This window comes from Pan troglodytes, chromosome 2 (genome assembly GCF_028858775.2).
Source record: "Pan troglodytes isolate AG18354 chromosome 2, NHGRI_mPanTro3-v2.0_pri, whole genome shotgun sequence".
Classification (NCBI taxonomy): Eukaryota; Metazoa; Chordata; class Mammalia; order Primates; family Hominidae; genus Pan; species Pan troglodytes.
Genome location: NC_086015.1, coordinates 200,848,477 through 200,862,732, shown reverse-complemented (window position 1 = coordinate 200,862,732; position 14,256 = coordinate 200,848,477). Strand labels below are relative to the sequence as shown.

Here is a 14,256-nt window from a genome sequence, read left to right as displayed (position 1 = left end):
GTCCTTGGCCGGGGTCAGGGGTCATGGCCCCTTTGACGAGTGTGCTTCTCTCCCTCCAGTCTGGGGTCAGAGCCTTGCCTCCGAAGCTGGGTGGCCCCTCCCCACTCTTGGACATATTCATGATTGCCTAGGAAGCCCCTGCATGTACCTCCGACCTCACTTTACCTCTAGTAAAAGGAAGAAACACGTTACAGTGTGACTCAATTGTATTTTCTGAAGAGAGAATGATTTTTTCTCTCAAAGGAAAAAAAAAGGTTTCTTCTCTGTGAGGATAAAGAACTGCTAAATAGTTTTATGAAGGCAATGGTTTCCTTAGAAACCGTGAATTACCACCTGTCTGTTCTTTCTGGCATGTAGTATTTTCTTTAATAGCCTGGCACGAAAATAAGAAAATTGGTTAGCTCCTTATTCAGGGATAGCTAAGATTTTTTTTTTCTTTTGTGTTACTCCCAAACAGGATGGAATTTGAAATAGCTGTTAATTGCTTTTAGCCAATTAATCATTTATTCAGAAAACGTTTTCTGAAAACCTTTATGTACAAAGCACTCTGAGGGCCCCTAGCGCAAGGCAAGACTTAGGTACAGCCCAAGGCAGTGTAAGTGTTACCCAAATAAATGTTGCAAACCAAACAGTCTGTGAAGGTCTGGCCTACTGTCGCCTCTACTGTGTTTCTTTTCTCTACCAGCACTAACTAGCTAGAAATAAGACAGCTAGCAGTGCACTGGGATCTGGATTTTGTGGCACAGATTCCGCCAGAAAACATGGTATACTTGAACATCTTCGTTGTGAAATAGGCTGTGCTAATTACGAGCAAAAATGTGTGGATGTCTTGTCCTGTGCTCAGAGAACATAGGAAAACCAACAGATTTGACTTCTGTTATCTTACTCATACATGTAGCTTTGAAGACATTAGTTTGTCAACAATGTTATTTGAGTGTATGTTTGTATATGAGCCCTGTGTTAAGTATTTTAGAGCCAAGGGAAGAATAAGACACAATCTTATTTCTTGTTAGGGTGATTTTATAATCTAGTTGTCCAGACAAAAATCTGCATACAGAGGAAACGTGAGGAACAGTAGAGCTGCTCACAGCCCAGTGCACAGAGATGCCATACAAGATTGGTGTCCTTCTGAGTGCTCATGGTAGATTGGTCATTGTGTCAGCTTCATTAGGAAAGAAAGGTCTTTTCACTGGGCAGCGAAGGACGTGAGAGAGAGTATTTATCAGAACAGTCTTGTTTTCATGACCTGGATAGGCTGTGTCTGCCTGGCTTGAACATAACTGCTGTATTTCACATCCCCCCCATCAAAAGTATTTGGGTAGATGAGGCCTCTGAGGTCTCTGGAGGTTCAGCACATCATTATTAGAAATCGTCTTCTAAATACTTTGTCAGAAATAGGCTACGGAAAGTCTGCCACAGTTTCCTGTATAACTAGCCTCAGAGGTCATGTTGACCATCTTTGTCAAAACGTGTTGGTAACCAGGCATCTCCAGAGAGCTGCAAAGCTGTAGAGAAGTTCCTTTTCCTCCATGAAGCTTTTCTAAGGATACAGAAGACTTCTAACATTCAGGGGTAAAATGGCAACAGTGATGACATGTTAGAGGCAAAACTGCAGACACTTCTAACATTCTGGGTAATGGCAACAGTGGTGAAATATTAGAAGCAAAGTTCCAATTTCACATATATTTCATGAGAACCTCTATGATCCCAGTTATGTGTTAGGCACTAAATGTTTTTTATATATGTATATATATACGTGTGTGTATATATATATATACACATATATGTGTGTGCGTATATATATGTGTATATATGTATATACGTGTGTATATATATGTATATATGTGTGTGTGTATATATATATGTATGTATGTGTGTGTGTATATATATATGTATATATATATAAGCCAGACAGAGTTACTGCCTAAGGGAGCTTACCATTTGAGAAAGGTTAAGATGTGGAGAGTGAGGGAGAGATTTGAGTCCTTTGTTTTGTGTTTGTGCATATGAGGGGTTGTGTCCCTGTGTGCCTTAGGATGCTCGTCTTCTCATTCACTGTTTTACACCAAAGCTGAGTTTGTCTTTCTGCCTGAGTTTGTAACACTTTGACCTTTTCAGTGCTATGCATAATGTTACTAATTCAGCCTGGTTTTGATTTGGATAGAGGCAAATTATAACCTGTGTTTAGAGCTTCACCTGCTCCTTTCTCCTGCATAGAGTGTGGCACCTGGCTGTTACCCTGAGAGCTTAGCTGGGAGCACCTTGTAATAGATTCCAGGTTCCCTTACCCACCCCCTTTCCATTGCGCTCCCCTTATCTCTGGTTTCCATGTAGATGCTGACATCAGAAGGAACACAGCCTCAAGCAGCAAATCCTTCGTTTCCTCCCAGTCCTTGTGAGTACTTTTTTTTACAAAAAAAAAGAAAAGAAAACCTTAGGATATGTAGAGAAACAAACCCAGTTCTTGGTGTATGGCTGGGCAAAGCCATCCAGATGTAAGAGGAGGCGAGGTTAAAGGGAGGGGCTTGCTGATGGTGCCGAGCCCACGGGAAGAAAGCAGAAGCTCTTTGGTCCCACTGGGATGGGCTCTCGTGGAGGCAAAGCTGGAAGTGAGTTATTCCTTCTCTGCTGACTCTCATCATAACCAGAGGCCCCAGAAGGTCTCAAAAGAGAGCAGTGATGATGGTTTTTGGTTATGAAATCAAATTGAACAGATTCCACATCATAGACCCAACCAGGGGAAACAGTAGCTCATTTGGGAGGAAAAATCGCTTTGTAGTCCACAAAGCAATTTTACTCACTTTGTTTTGTAAGCAGGCATTATAATCTCCATTTTGCTGTTAGAGGAGCTGAAGTTCAGAGAAAGGAAGTGACAGAGTCCTTCATTAGCAGTGCCGTGCAGTGGCAGGAAGTGGGGCTTGAACCGAAGTCTTAGGACCATGAGACTAGTGGACTTTGACTGTCCCATGTGTGAGGGTGATGAACAGGCCGGGGTGCTGCGGGTGTTCTCCCAGCCCAGAAGTTGCTGCATGGGGGATGAGATCATGAAGGGAAGCCTCGCATCTGCCCATCCTTTCCCTGTGTTCAGCCGTCCTTGATTCTCCCCTTTCCAGCTCCCACTGCTTCCTGCACTCCACGTCTGCTGAGGCGGTGGCCATGGGGCTCCTGAAGCAGTTTGAGGGGATGCAGCTTCCAGCCGCCTCGGAGCTGGAGTGGCTTGTCCCGGAGCATGATGCCCCTCAGAAGGTAGGTCCTTAGCTCTTCTTCCTACCCAGGGGCCATCGTGAGCCTCTGTGACCTTGTTTTCCTTCGTCACATGTCCCTAGTCTGGAATGAGCCTGGGTGTTCCCCCCTTACTCGTGGAAGCCATTCATTACAATGTGTCAAGTGATAAATGAACGAGTGAATGCTTGCTCGCCTTGTCAGAGCAGAGATGACGGCGTGTTCGCGGTCCTTATTCACAGGACTGCTCGCCAGACTCAGTCATGTTTGGTTTGTGACCACCTCGGAGACACTACGCAAAAGTGAATCGCTTGGATTCTTTGCTCTGCAGTTGTCTTTAAGGCATGAAACACACTGGCACAGCAAGGGTCCTGGGATGGGTGCAGGGACAGCATGAGCCGTGGGGCCACTGCCCTGGTAGGCTGTTTCTGTTTGCTTCTTGGAACCCACGGCCCTCACTTGTAGTACCTTGGCGCCTCCTGGTTGTTTCTGAGGTTCCCTGAAGCCCTTATCCTGTGGTGTTCCTGAAATGTCTTTCACTCGTTATGCTCTGTCATGGCCAAAAGGGTCCTGCATTTGTGTTTCCCAAGCCCGTCCGTGTGAACTTACCCCAACTGTGTTTTTCTCCTGCCCATCCCTGACTCACTGCCCATCTCACCAGATGACGGGCAGCACGCTGACATGAGCTTACCCCAACTGTGCTTTTCTCCTGCAGCTCCTGCCCATTCCTGACTCACTGCCCATCTCACCGGATGACGGGCAGCACGCTGACATCTACAAGCTGCGGATTCGTGTTCGTGGCAACTTGGAGTGGGCCCCCCCCCGGCCTCAGATAATTTTTAATGTTCATCCAGCCCCAACGTGAGTGGCCAGTGTCTGTGCCCTTTGGAGCACAGATCCGTCCTCTTTGGATTGTCAGGGTTTTCGCCTCACCCACTTGTCCGTGCCTCCAGCTGTCCTTCCCACACCGTTCTCTTCATCTAAAGGCAGAGGGGGGGCGTCGCCCATTTGGTCCTTCGTTTCTTACTCTTAATTCCTGGAGCTAATTGGAAACGAGGCGGGTTTTGTTTTGCTGGCATTCCCAACCTATAGCTTTCCTCCCAGTAGTTGTGTGGGCTTGCTGGTTTTTCTTCTCTTTCTAAGATGGATGGATGCTTTTCTCTCCTGTCATTCTCTCTCCTTTACCACGTCTCATTCCTTATATTTGTACAGAATGTGTGGTTCATTACTGGGCAGAGTCACTGCCTAGACCTAAATCCTATATGGAGTTGGCTCTCCCAATAGGTTCATTTTTGTCCAACTAAAACATAGGTGAATTCCCCTCTCTTCCCATACTTAACTGGAGCTGTATGTATGTGTGCTCACTCCTTCACACCTCCAAGGTCTCACGCAGCTGCTCTGTGCCAATGCCCTGTCCTTACCCTTCCTCAGGAGGAAGATTGCCGTGGCCAAGCAGAATTACCGCTGTGCAGGATGTGGCATCCGGACTGACCCTGGTGAGTGCCTTCCCTTCCACCATGCTGCCTCCAGAGGCTCTGTACCCTCCCCGACACGTAGGGAGAGGTGGCGTGTCAAAGGCGGTAGCAGGAGGTGGCGTGGCAGAAGTAGGGAAGGAGAAAGAAAGGTTCGTAGTAGGCAAGAGTGCTGGCAATCGGAGGGAAATGATTTCTGGGAGCACATGGCCAGGATTGTATCCTGTGGAAAGTTGGGTAGTTCCAGCTAGCTGGTAAGGCGGGATCTTACTATCTCCAGCTGGTTTTATTTCCTCAGGGCCTCCAAGGTAGGACATTATCACCCCAGGATCGACTATGTGGATTTCTGCAAGCTTTGGGGAACTCAGACAGAGGTTGCTGGAGGCCATTGGCTGTCCCTCTCTGCCCTTTCAAGGGAACAGCAGAGCCGCCTTCCCAGCTTGTAGATGGGAAAGTTACATCTGGCTTTCTGGCTTTCCGGTTTTTCCAGATTATATCAAGCGACTGCGGTACTGTGAGTACCTGGGCAAGTACTTCTGCCAGTGCTGCCACGAGAATGCCCAGATGGCCATCCCCAGCCGGGTTCTGCGCAAGTGGGACTTCAGCAAGTACTACGTCAGCAACTTCTCCAAGGACCTGCTCATTAAGATCTGGAATGATCCTCTCTTCAACGTGCAGGACATAAACAGTGCCCTCTATAGGAAGGTCAAGCTGCTCAATCAAGTCCGGGTAAGACCTTGGAAAAGGCCACCTTAGAGTCTTGCCCTTCTCCTCCCCTCATCCCCTCCCCTCGTCCCTCCCCCGTCCCCTCCCCCCATCCCCTCCTCTTGTCCCCTCCCCCATCCCCTCCCCTCGTCTCCTCCCCTTGTCCCCTCCCTTGGTTATATAGGGCTTCCCACAATTACCACACTTCTGGTTATCGCAGCGTCAAAGCTATAACCGTCTCTCCATTCATGCCCTCATTATGTACTTTCTTAATCTCTTCCCATTTCCCAGGTTATCTGTCTAGTTGGAGCCTCAAACGTGGCAATGGCAGCTAGGAAGCTGTAGATAGCACTCGAGGGCAAAAGCAGAATTTCTTCCTTCACTAAAAACATTAGTGAATGAATGAGGAATCGGGTATCGAGTAAGAAATTGGAATTTCGGAGCACTCCTCTGCCCAGACTGCTTATGTGACTCGGGCAGACAGACCTGGTGGAGGGGCCTTCCCTGACTAGAGGGCACTCTGAAGCCAGTTGTCAGAGCGAGTTAGAGCAAGTTAGAGCATAGGACAGTCTGAAGCCAGTTGTCAGTTAGAGCGTAGGACAGTCTGAAGCCAGTTGTCAGTTAGAGCATAGGACAGTCTGAAGCCAGTTGTCGAGTTAGAGTGTAGGACAGTCTGAAGCCAGTTGTCAGTTACAGCGTAGGACAGTCTGGAGCAAGTTGTCAGTTAGAGCATAGGACAGTCTGAAGCCAGTTGTCAGTTAGAGCATAGGACAGTCTGAAGCCAGTTGTCGAGTTAGAGCATAGGACAGTCTGAAGCCAGTTGTCGAGTTAGAGCGTAGGACAGTCTGAAGCCAGTTGTTAGAGCGTAGGACAGTCTGAAGCCAGTTGTCAGAGCGTAGAACAGTCTGAAGCCAGTTGTTAGAGCGTAGGACAGTCTGAAGCCAGTTGTCAGAGCATAGGACAGTCTAAAGCCAGTTGTCAGTTAGAGCATGGGACAGTCTGAAGCCAGCTGTCAGTCAGAGTGTGGGACAGTCTGAAGCCAGTTGTCAGTTAGAGCATAGGACAGTCTAAAGCCAGTTGTCAGTTAGAGCGTAGGACAGTCTGAAGCCAGTTGTCAGTTAGAGCATAGGATAGTCTGAAGCCAGTTGTTGAGTTAGAGCGTGGGACAGTCTGAAGCCAGTTGTCAGAGCATAGGACAGTCTGGAGCCAGTTGTCAGTTAGAGCATAGGACACTCTGGAGCCAGTTGTCAGTCAGAGTGTGGGACAGTCTGAAGTCAGGTGTCGAGTTAGAGCATAGGACAGTCTGAAGCCAGTTGTCAGTTAGAGTGTAGGACAGTCTGAAGCTAGCTGTCAGTCAGAATGTGGGACAGTCTGAAGCCAGGTGTCGAGTTAGAGCGTAGGACAGTCTGAAGCCAGTTGTCAGAGCATAGGACAGTCTGAAGCCAGTTGTCAGTTAGAGCGTAGGACAGTCTGAAGCCAGTTGTCAGTTAGAGCATAGGACAGTCTGAAGCCAGTTGTCGAGTTAGAGGGTGGGACAGTCTGAAGCCAGTTGTCAGAGCGTAGGACAGTCTGAAGCCAGTTGTTAGAGCATAGGACAGTCTGAAGCCAGTTGTCAGAGCGTAGGACAGTCTGAAGCCAGTTGTCAGAGCGTAGGACAGTCTGAAGCCAGTTGTTAGAGCGTAGGACAGTCTGAAGCCAGTTGTCAGAGCGTAGGACAGTCTGAAGCCTGTTGTCAGTTAGAGCGTAGGACAGTCTGAAGCCAGTTGTCAGTTAGAGCGTAGGACAGTCTGCTCTGGGTGCAGCATGCAAGGCTTCTAGAACCCCAGGGTTTAAAGGCCCTGGGCTTCCCACACTGGATTCCTCTTCTCACATCTCCCTCCCACTCCTGCCCCCCTCTCTTTCTTTTCAGCTGCTGCGGGTCCAGCTGTGTCACATGAAGAACATGTTCAAGACTTGCCGACTGGCCAAGGAGTAAGTCCTTTTGGAGCTAGAGCCCTCTGGCCACGTTGCTGTCTCCGAAAGGGACACATCCCAGCGCTTGGCTCTTGTTATGTAACGAAGGAGAGTAGAGAGATTTTGCAGAACTGTAAAGTGGTAAACAGGAGGCCACAGCAGTAACTGTATCTGTGTCCTTCTCTCTGGAAGGGGATCTGTGGTCATTCCATCCAGGACAGGCCACCTCTCTTCGCAGGCTGGGTCTCACATGGGCCACTCTGCAGGAGCCTATAAATCAGTCACTCCTGCCATCCAGACACCTAGTAGCGTGGAACGGCTGCGGCGGCCTGGAACCCTGGGCTGGCTGATGGGTGCCCACCCTCATTACTTTCTGCAGTTTCTGGATAGGGATCCTTCTACTACGATGTGGCACATGCACTGTTCGTTCCCTCCCCTGCCTCCTGTCACTCCCTGTAGGCTTCTGGATGCCTTCGACACAGTCCCAGGTCATCGTTCCCTCCCCTGCCTCCTGTCACCCCCTGTAGGCTTCTGGATGCCTTCGACACAGTCCCAGGTCATCGTTCCCTCCCCTGCCTCCTGTCACCCCCTGTAGGCTTCTGGATGCCTTTGACACAGTCCCAGGCCATCATTCCCTCCCCTGCCTCCTGTCACTCCCTGTAGGCTTCTGGATGCCTTTGACACAGTCCCAGGTCATCGTTCCCTCCCCTGCCTCCTGTCACTCCCTGTAGGCTTCTGGATGCCTTCGACACAGTCCCAGGCCATCATTCCCTCCCCTGCCTCCTGTCACTCCCTGTAGGCTTCTGGATTCCTTTGACACAGTCCCAGGCCATCATTCCCTCCCCTGCCTCCTGTCACCCCCTGTAGGCTTCTGGATGCCTTTGACACAGTCCCAGGTCATCATTCCCTCCCCTGCCTCCTGTCACTCCCTGTAGGCTTCTGGATGCCTTCGACACAGTCCCAGGCCATCATTCCCTCCCCTGCCTCCTGTCACTCCCTGTAGGCTTCTGGATGCCTTTGACACAGTCCCAGGCCATCATTCCCTCCCCTGCCTCCTGTCACTCCCTGTAGGCTTCTGGATGCCTTTGACACAGTCTCAGGTCATCATTCCCTCCCCTGCCTCCTGTCACTCCCTGTAGGCTTCTGGATGCCTTCGACACAGTCCCAGGCCACCTGACAGAGGATCTCCATCTGTACTCACTGAATGACCTGACTGCGACCAGGAAGGGGGAGCTGGGGCCCCGGCTTGCTGAGCTCACCAGGGCAGGGGCTGCCCATGTGGAGAGATGCATGGTGAGAAAGTCTCACTGTAGCATGCAGCTGAGCCCTTGCTTTTAGGGATACAGGGAGGGGGGTGGACCTGGGGTTCTTGCCACTTAGCTTGAGGAAGTTGAAGTGGCCAGTCAGCACTGGGAGAGGAACTGGAAAGGGCTGCTGTTCCTTAGCCTGGAGAGCAGCCAAATCGTCCCGATCTAAAGAACCTCGAGTGAGGGGAGGAGCTGGTGCTGGCTGCGGTCCTGGGTAGCTCCGGGCAAGAGCGAGTAGACTTTCACTCAAGTGTTGGCCGGGCACGGTGGCTCAGGCCTCTCATTCCTAGCACTTTGGGAGGCCGAGGTGGGCGGGTCACCTGAGGTCAGGAGTTCAAGACCAGCCTGACGAACATGATGAAACCCCATCTCTACTAAAATACAGAAATTAGCCGGGCATGATGGCGGGTGCCTGTAATCCCAGCTACTCGGGAGGCTGAGGCAGGAGAATTGCTTGAATCCAGGAGGCGGAGGTTGCAGTGAGCCGAGATCATGCCACTGCACTCCAGCCTGAGCGACAAGAGTGGAAAAAAAAAAGGCAGTTGTCATGATGTGAGAGGAGAGCTCTGGACTGGAATCTGGAGAGGGAGTCTACCCTCGGCCGTCATTTGTTGTTCTCAGTCATTATGACCAAAATAAATACTTTGTCCCCTCTGAGGCCTCAATTTTCTTGGCTCTAAGATGAAGAGAATAATTTACTTTCTTCTCAGTATTTTTGAGGGTTGATGGGGTAATTTGTATGACAGCGTTTTGTATACTTTATGTATTCCTCAAACGCACGTCGTTATTGTCGTCATCTACTCAACATGTTGAAAATGCAGACATTACACTTTTAGAACTTCCTGTCTTAGCCTATGCCCAGTTTATGTTCCTGTGACCGTCCCAGAATTCGAGCTGGGCACAGGTAGGAAACCCTGTGTGTCTGGGAGGAACTGGAAATCCTTCACTACAACCTGACTCCAGGCTTGGAGCTGTGTTTCAGGAACAGCCTCGTCTCCACATTTTATCTTAATTGCTTGTGGTTCCTATTCTGAAATAAAATCATGACCCAGATGGGACTGTCGGCTTAGGAAGCCCTTTGTGGCCATTTCCTCCTCCTCTCTTCATGGAGAGCCGCGCTGGGGGTCGGAGCTTCTCCGGCTGGTGCCTGTCTGATCTCCTGCCTACAGCTTTGTCTAACACTGCCCGGCCCTGGCCCTAGTTTAGCTTTCATGCTTCTGAGTCCAGCCCAGGCCTCCTCCCTGTGGGCAGCAGAACCCTGTAGACCACTCCCCTCCTTGGTGTTCACCCTCCCGTGCCAGTTCCTGATGTGCCACTCCTCATTTTGCCATCTGTGTTTTTCCTCCCCAGCTCTGCCAAGCCAAAGGCTTCATCTGTGAATTCTGTCAGAATGAGGATGATGTCATCTTTCCCTTTGAGCTCCATAAGTGCCGGACCTGTGAAGGTGAGGGCAGGTGCAGGCATCGGGCAAGTGAGCCTGAACACAGGGCTCCTTGATTCCCCGGAGCCACCCCTGTTAGCAAGAGTTCGGTGCCACTCAGCACCTCGCGGGGCCTCCCCAGGGGACACCACGCCTTGGTGGCGAGAAGGGGCTGTGGCAGCAACTGACCTCTAGCTGGAGATAATACAAATTGTTTTCTTCTCTCCCCCACCTTCCCAACCTGAGTAGAGTGTAAAGCGTGTTACCATAAAGCCTGCTTCAAGTCTGGAAGCTGTCCGCGCTGCGAGCGGCTGCACGCCCGGCGGGAGGCACTGGCCAGGCAGAGCCTGGAGTCTTACCTGTCGGACTACGAGGAGGAGCCCGCGGAAGCGCTGGCCCTGGAAGCCGCCGTCCTGGAGGCCACCTGAAGAAAGCACGTGCAGCCCTCCCTCCGGGCCGGGTCACACCTGTTGCAGAACTGAGCCACTCTTTGAAGGACTCGCCCCACCTGGGGCTTCTTTTTTTTTTTTTTTTTTTTTTTTACTGACTTGTCTGACGTCTGTGTGCAGTCAGCCGTCGGCAGGTTGATGGGTCCAGAGTCTGTGGTGACAGATAATTTGTAAACACCAGGTGTTTTCATCAGAACTGACATGCGGGTCCTTCAGTGAAGCTTCTAGTGCCTCTGTCAGTGGAAGAGACAGCAAGACCAAGTTCTTCCAGCGTCTGTGGCCTTCTCCTCTAGGTTTCACCTGCATGTCAGGTATCATTTCCAATTTTCCTTTGTTTCAGTTCTGGAGCTTCTGAGCCAGGCCTTTCTCAACCACCTCTCCTCCTGCTGCTGAAACGGGGATGGCGTTTTCCCTCTCCCTGTCCTGGACTGGGGTCAGACTGTGCCCCGAGGAGAAGCAGCAGAGAATAGGACTACATCATGGGCATTTCGTCCACTTATTTGGGTATTTTGGGGGCCACAGAACAATCATGACTATCCTGGACTCCTCAGAGACCTCAGAGGCAGCTGTGAATGTCCCTGTGTTGCTGGGATTTCCTGTTTGAAATATTTGAAGCATAGATGATGCCACAGGCTGACTTTCTTCATCTACCCTGGTGATCTTGAAGCAAAGAACAGAACTGATGCTTAGGCCAGGCTCACCTGTAGCCTTACGCCGCAAGCATACGTGAGGCGACAGCTCTGTCGCTGAAGGAGCGCTTACTCGGAGGAGCGGTCGGCCCCCTCTTGGTGTTAAGGTCTCTTAGTTAACCGGGCTTTTTGGTGCAGGTGTGATCTTTGAAGCTCAGGCAGGTCCCTGATGCCATCCTAAGGTGAGGACAGGAACCTCACCCACCATCTTCTTAGCGTGTCCCTGATGACTCTGTCCTCTGTTAGATGGTCATTGTGCTTCTGAGTAAAAGTACAACCCGACTCCATTCTCTCCCCTTCCTGCAGCAGAGCTGGGTCCTTCCCTGGTGGCCGAGTCTCTCTTGCCTTAGCTTCTTTGGTCAAAGTTGGAGAAAAGCTTCCTGCTATTAGTGCTGTTACAGAACTTGACGGTTTGTGGATGTGAGTGTGAATGTCCCTGTGTTCTTGGGGTAACAAGAGCCTTTATGCCAATTATGCACTTAACTCTGTGTAGCCTGGTAATGTTTATCTGTTCATTTGATAATGCTGATTTTAGTGTGCTGCCCCCCTCCCCCCGTTAATGTGTGTGTTGACAGCGAAGTCCTTTTGATAATGCTGATTTTGGTGTGCTGCCTCCCCCTCCACCCCCCCGTTAATGTGTGTTGATGGTGAAGTCCTTTTGATAATGCTGATTTTGGTGTGCTGCCTCCCCTCTCCCCCCCGTTAATGTGTGTGTTGACGGTGAAGTCCTTGGGTGGGGCCATGTGTGTGTTTGTGATGTTCCTTAAGTTGATGCAGCTTCTAACCTCTGTGAAAACACTGGTCAGAGTGGCTTCTCCAAGAGCTGGCAGCTCTGTGAACTAAAGCTTGCATCATTTTTGTTCTGGGATTGAATTCTGCCCATGGGCTTGTCTTCTCATAGTTGCTTGCTGGTAGGAAAGAAATGTGCGTGGGTGCTGCCCCGGAAGCTGAACGGAAAGTTGCCTGTGGTTGGTGGAAGCTGATGAGAGCTTGAGCTGGCGGTAAGAAGGAGTCTCCCAGGGAAGTGGGAGAGGCATTAAGGTGATGGCCAGGGCTGAGGCTCCACCAGCGTGAGAGGGAACATGTGGGAACTGGCCCCTGCCCTTGATTCCTCTGCCTCAAAGTTGGGATCTGAAAGCCATGTAGGGCTAGAAGACCCTGAGGCTGTTCTTCCTTCTGTTCATAGTGAGACTCAAAAAGCCAAGTCCCAGAAGTTCTGAAGCGCTGTGACTAGAAGTGCCCAGGTCCTTCAGGGAGCTTTAAGAATGACCCCACAGAACTCAAGTTTAACTAGGGGTTAGGTCCCAGATTCAGACCCAGGAGTTTATAAAAATGAGCTCTACTTCCAGTTTTGGTTTAAATTACACATCCAGGCCAGGCACGGTGGCTCACGCCTGTAATCCCAGCACTTTGGGAGGCCGATGCGGGCGGATCATGAGGTCAGGAGTTTGAGACCAGCCTGGCCAATGTGGTGAAACCCTGTCTCTTCCAAAAATACAAAAATTAGCTGGGCGTGGTGGCACACGCCTGTAATCCCAGCTACTTGGGAGGCTGAGGCAGGAGAATCGCTTGAACCTGGGAGGCAGAGGTTGCAGTGAGCCGAGATTGTGCCACCGCACTCCAGCCTGGGTGACAGAGTGAGACTCCGTCTCAAAAAACAAAAAGGTGACACATCCAGCTCTTTCTCCAGGTCACTGCGCTGGAGGACAGATGTGCTGTCTTGTCCTGCCTGTTTCACATCAGCATAGGATCAAAGGATGACAATGCTGACAGCTTCTGAAGCCGAACTCAACAGTCTCATAGGCTCCTCACTTGTCACTTATTTTTCCCCAGCTCCCTCAACCGCACCCCATCCCTTTAGATCGTGCGTCTGTTTTAGTGACTCTGACACGATGCCGTCATCACCGTCCAAATACCCAGTTATTTATTCAAGAGGGGGGAAGTGGGTAGAGGATGGGATGTTTTGGAAGCACTTTGCAACTTACCACTATCTGAAAATCCCCTGCTGTTGCGGGGAGAAGCTTTGAATGCACTGAAGAGAAATCCTTCTAAATGAAGGCAGGTGATAGTGTTCTTTCTGTAAGTAAAGGAAAAGAAAAAAAACATAGTTTGCTTACCAGGTGGAGACAAGATTCAAGACATAGCAGAAGAGTGGAAGACAAATATTTTCCACTTAAATGAGGCTGTTTTTGATGTTCTCTGCCAAGGATTTAGAGCTTTCGTTGAATTAACATAAAAGGAGTGCGAGTCTTAGTAGAGATGTCCCGTGTGTGCAGCCCGTGCTCTGAACTGCGTTTCCACCTGCCGTGGTGCTTGTGCAGCCTGGCAGTTCATTGTCATCTTTAATAAACTAAGGAAATAAAATTCTGTCTTTTGTCAGCCTGCCTTGACTGTCAAGAAATGGTATGTGTCCACTGTAAAGCAGGTATATCTGAACAACATTGAGAAGGTTTCTGTGTTATAATGTAAAGCAAACTGGACCACACACATCAAGGAAAGTGAGGTGGAGTGGCCGTGTCTCTAACTTGCCATGAGACCTCGAGCGAACCACTTCACTTCTCTGGGTTTCTGGTGCATGGGACATGTGCCCCATGCCCATACCCTTGGTGTAACTGTCACTTAAAATGAGGTGTCTTTCTCTCCGCAACATCTGACTTGCCTTAGATGCTTCAGTTCCCACTTCTGTGAGCAGCTAGCATCTTTCCCTTCTGCTCCTGGCCCACTGGAGCTCCAGCTCTACGCTGCAACTCTCTCAACATTTCCCCTTAAATGTCCACTTGTCATCTCCAACCAGTGTGTCTAAAACCAGCATCAATACCGTCTTTCTCATGTCACCTCCAACCAGTGTGTCTAAAACCAGCATAAATACCATATTTCCCATGTCATCTCCAACCAGTGTGTCTAAAACCAGCATAAATACCGTATTTCCCTTGTCATCTCCAACCAGTGTGTCTAAAACCAGCATAAATACCGTATTTCCCTTGTCATCTCCAACCAGTGTGTCTAAAACCAGCATAAATACCGTATTTCCCTTGTCAT

The 14,256-nt window shown here is 50.0% G+C and overlaps 1 protein-coding gene and 1 non-coding gene across 16 annotated transcripts in view; both read left to right on the top strand.

Moving 5' to 3' along the window:
- Positions 1-13,596, top strand: part of RUBCN (rubicon autophagy regulator) — a 75,662-nt gene extending 62,066 nt beyond the window's left edge. For all 15 annotated transcript variants that reach the window (XM_063806537.1, XM_063806534.1, XM_063806533.1 and 12 more), the window contains 9 exons: positions 2,335-2,395; positions 3,114-3,246; positions 3,938-4,083; positions 4,654-4,718; positions 5,185-5,423; positions 7,309-7,370; positions 8,492-8,645; positions 10,010-10,103; positions 10,329-13,596. In XM_063806537.1, coding sequence (XP_063662607.1) covers positions 2,335-2,395; positions 3,114-3,246; positions 3,938-4,083; positions 4,654-4,718; positions 5,185-5,423; positions 7,309-7,370; positions 8,492-8,645; positions 10,010-10,103; positions 10,329-10,507 — 1,133 coding nt within the window. In that variant the 3' untranslated portion in view covers positions 10,508-13,596. The remainder of the gene's footprint in view (positions 1-2,334; positions 2,396-3,113; positions 3,247-3,937; positions 4,084-4,653; positions 4,719-5,184; positions 5,424-7,308; positions 7,371-8,491; positions 8,646-10,009; positions 10,104-10,328) is intronic.
- MIR922 (microRNA mir-922) lies at positions 10,929-11,003 on the top strand. Its single transcript, NR_036007.1, has one exon. It is a non-coding gene; the product is annotated as a microRNA mir-922 (primary transcript).
- Positions 13,597-14,256: the final 660 nt, after the last annotated feature.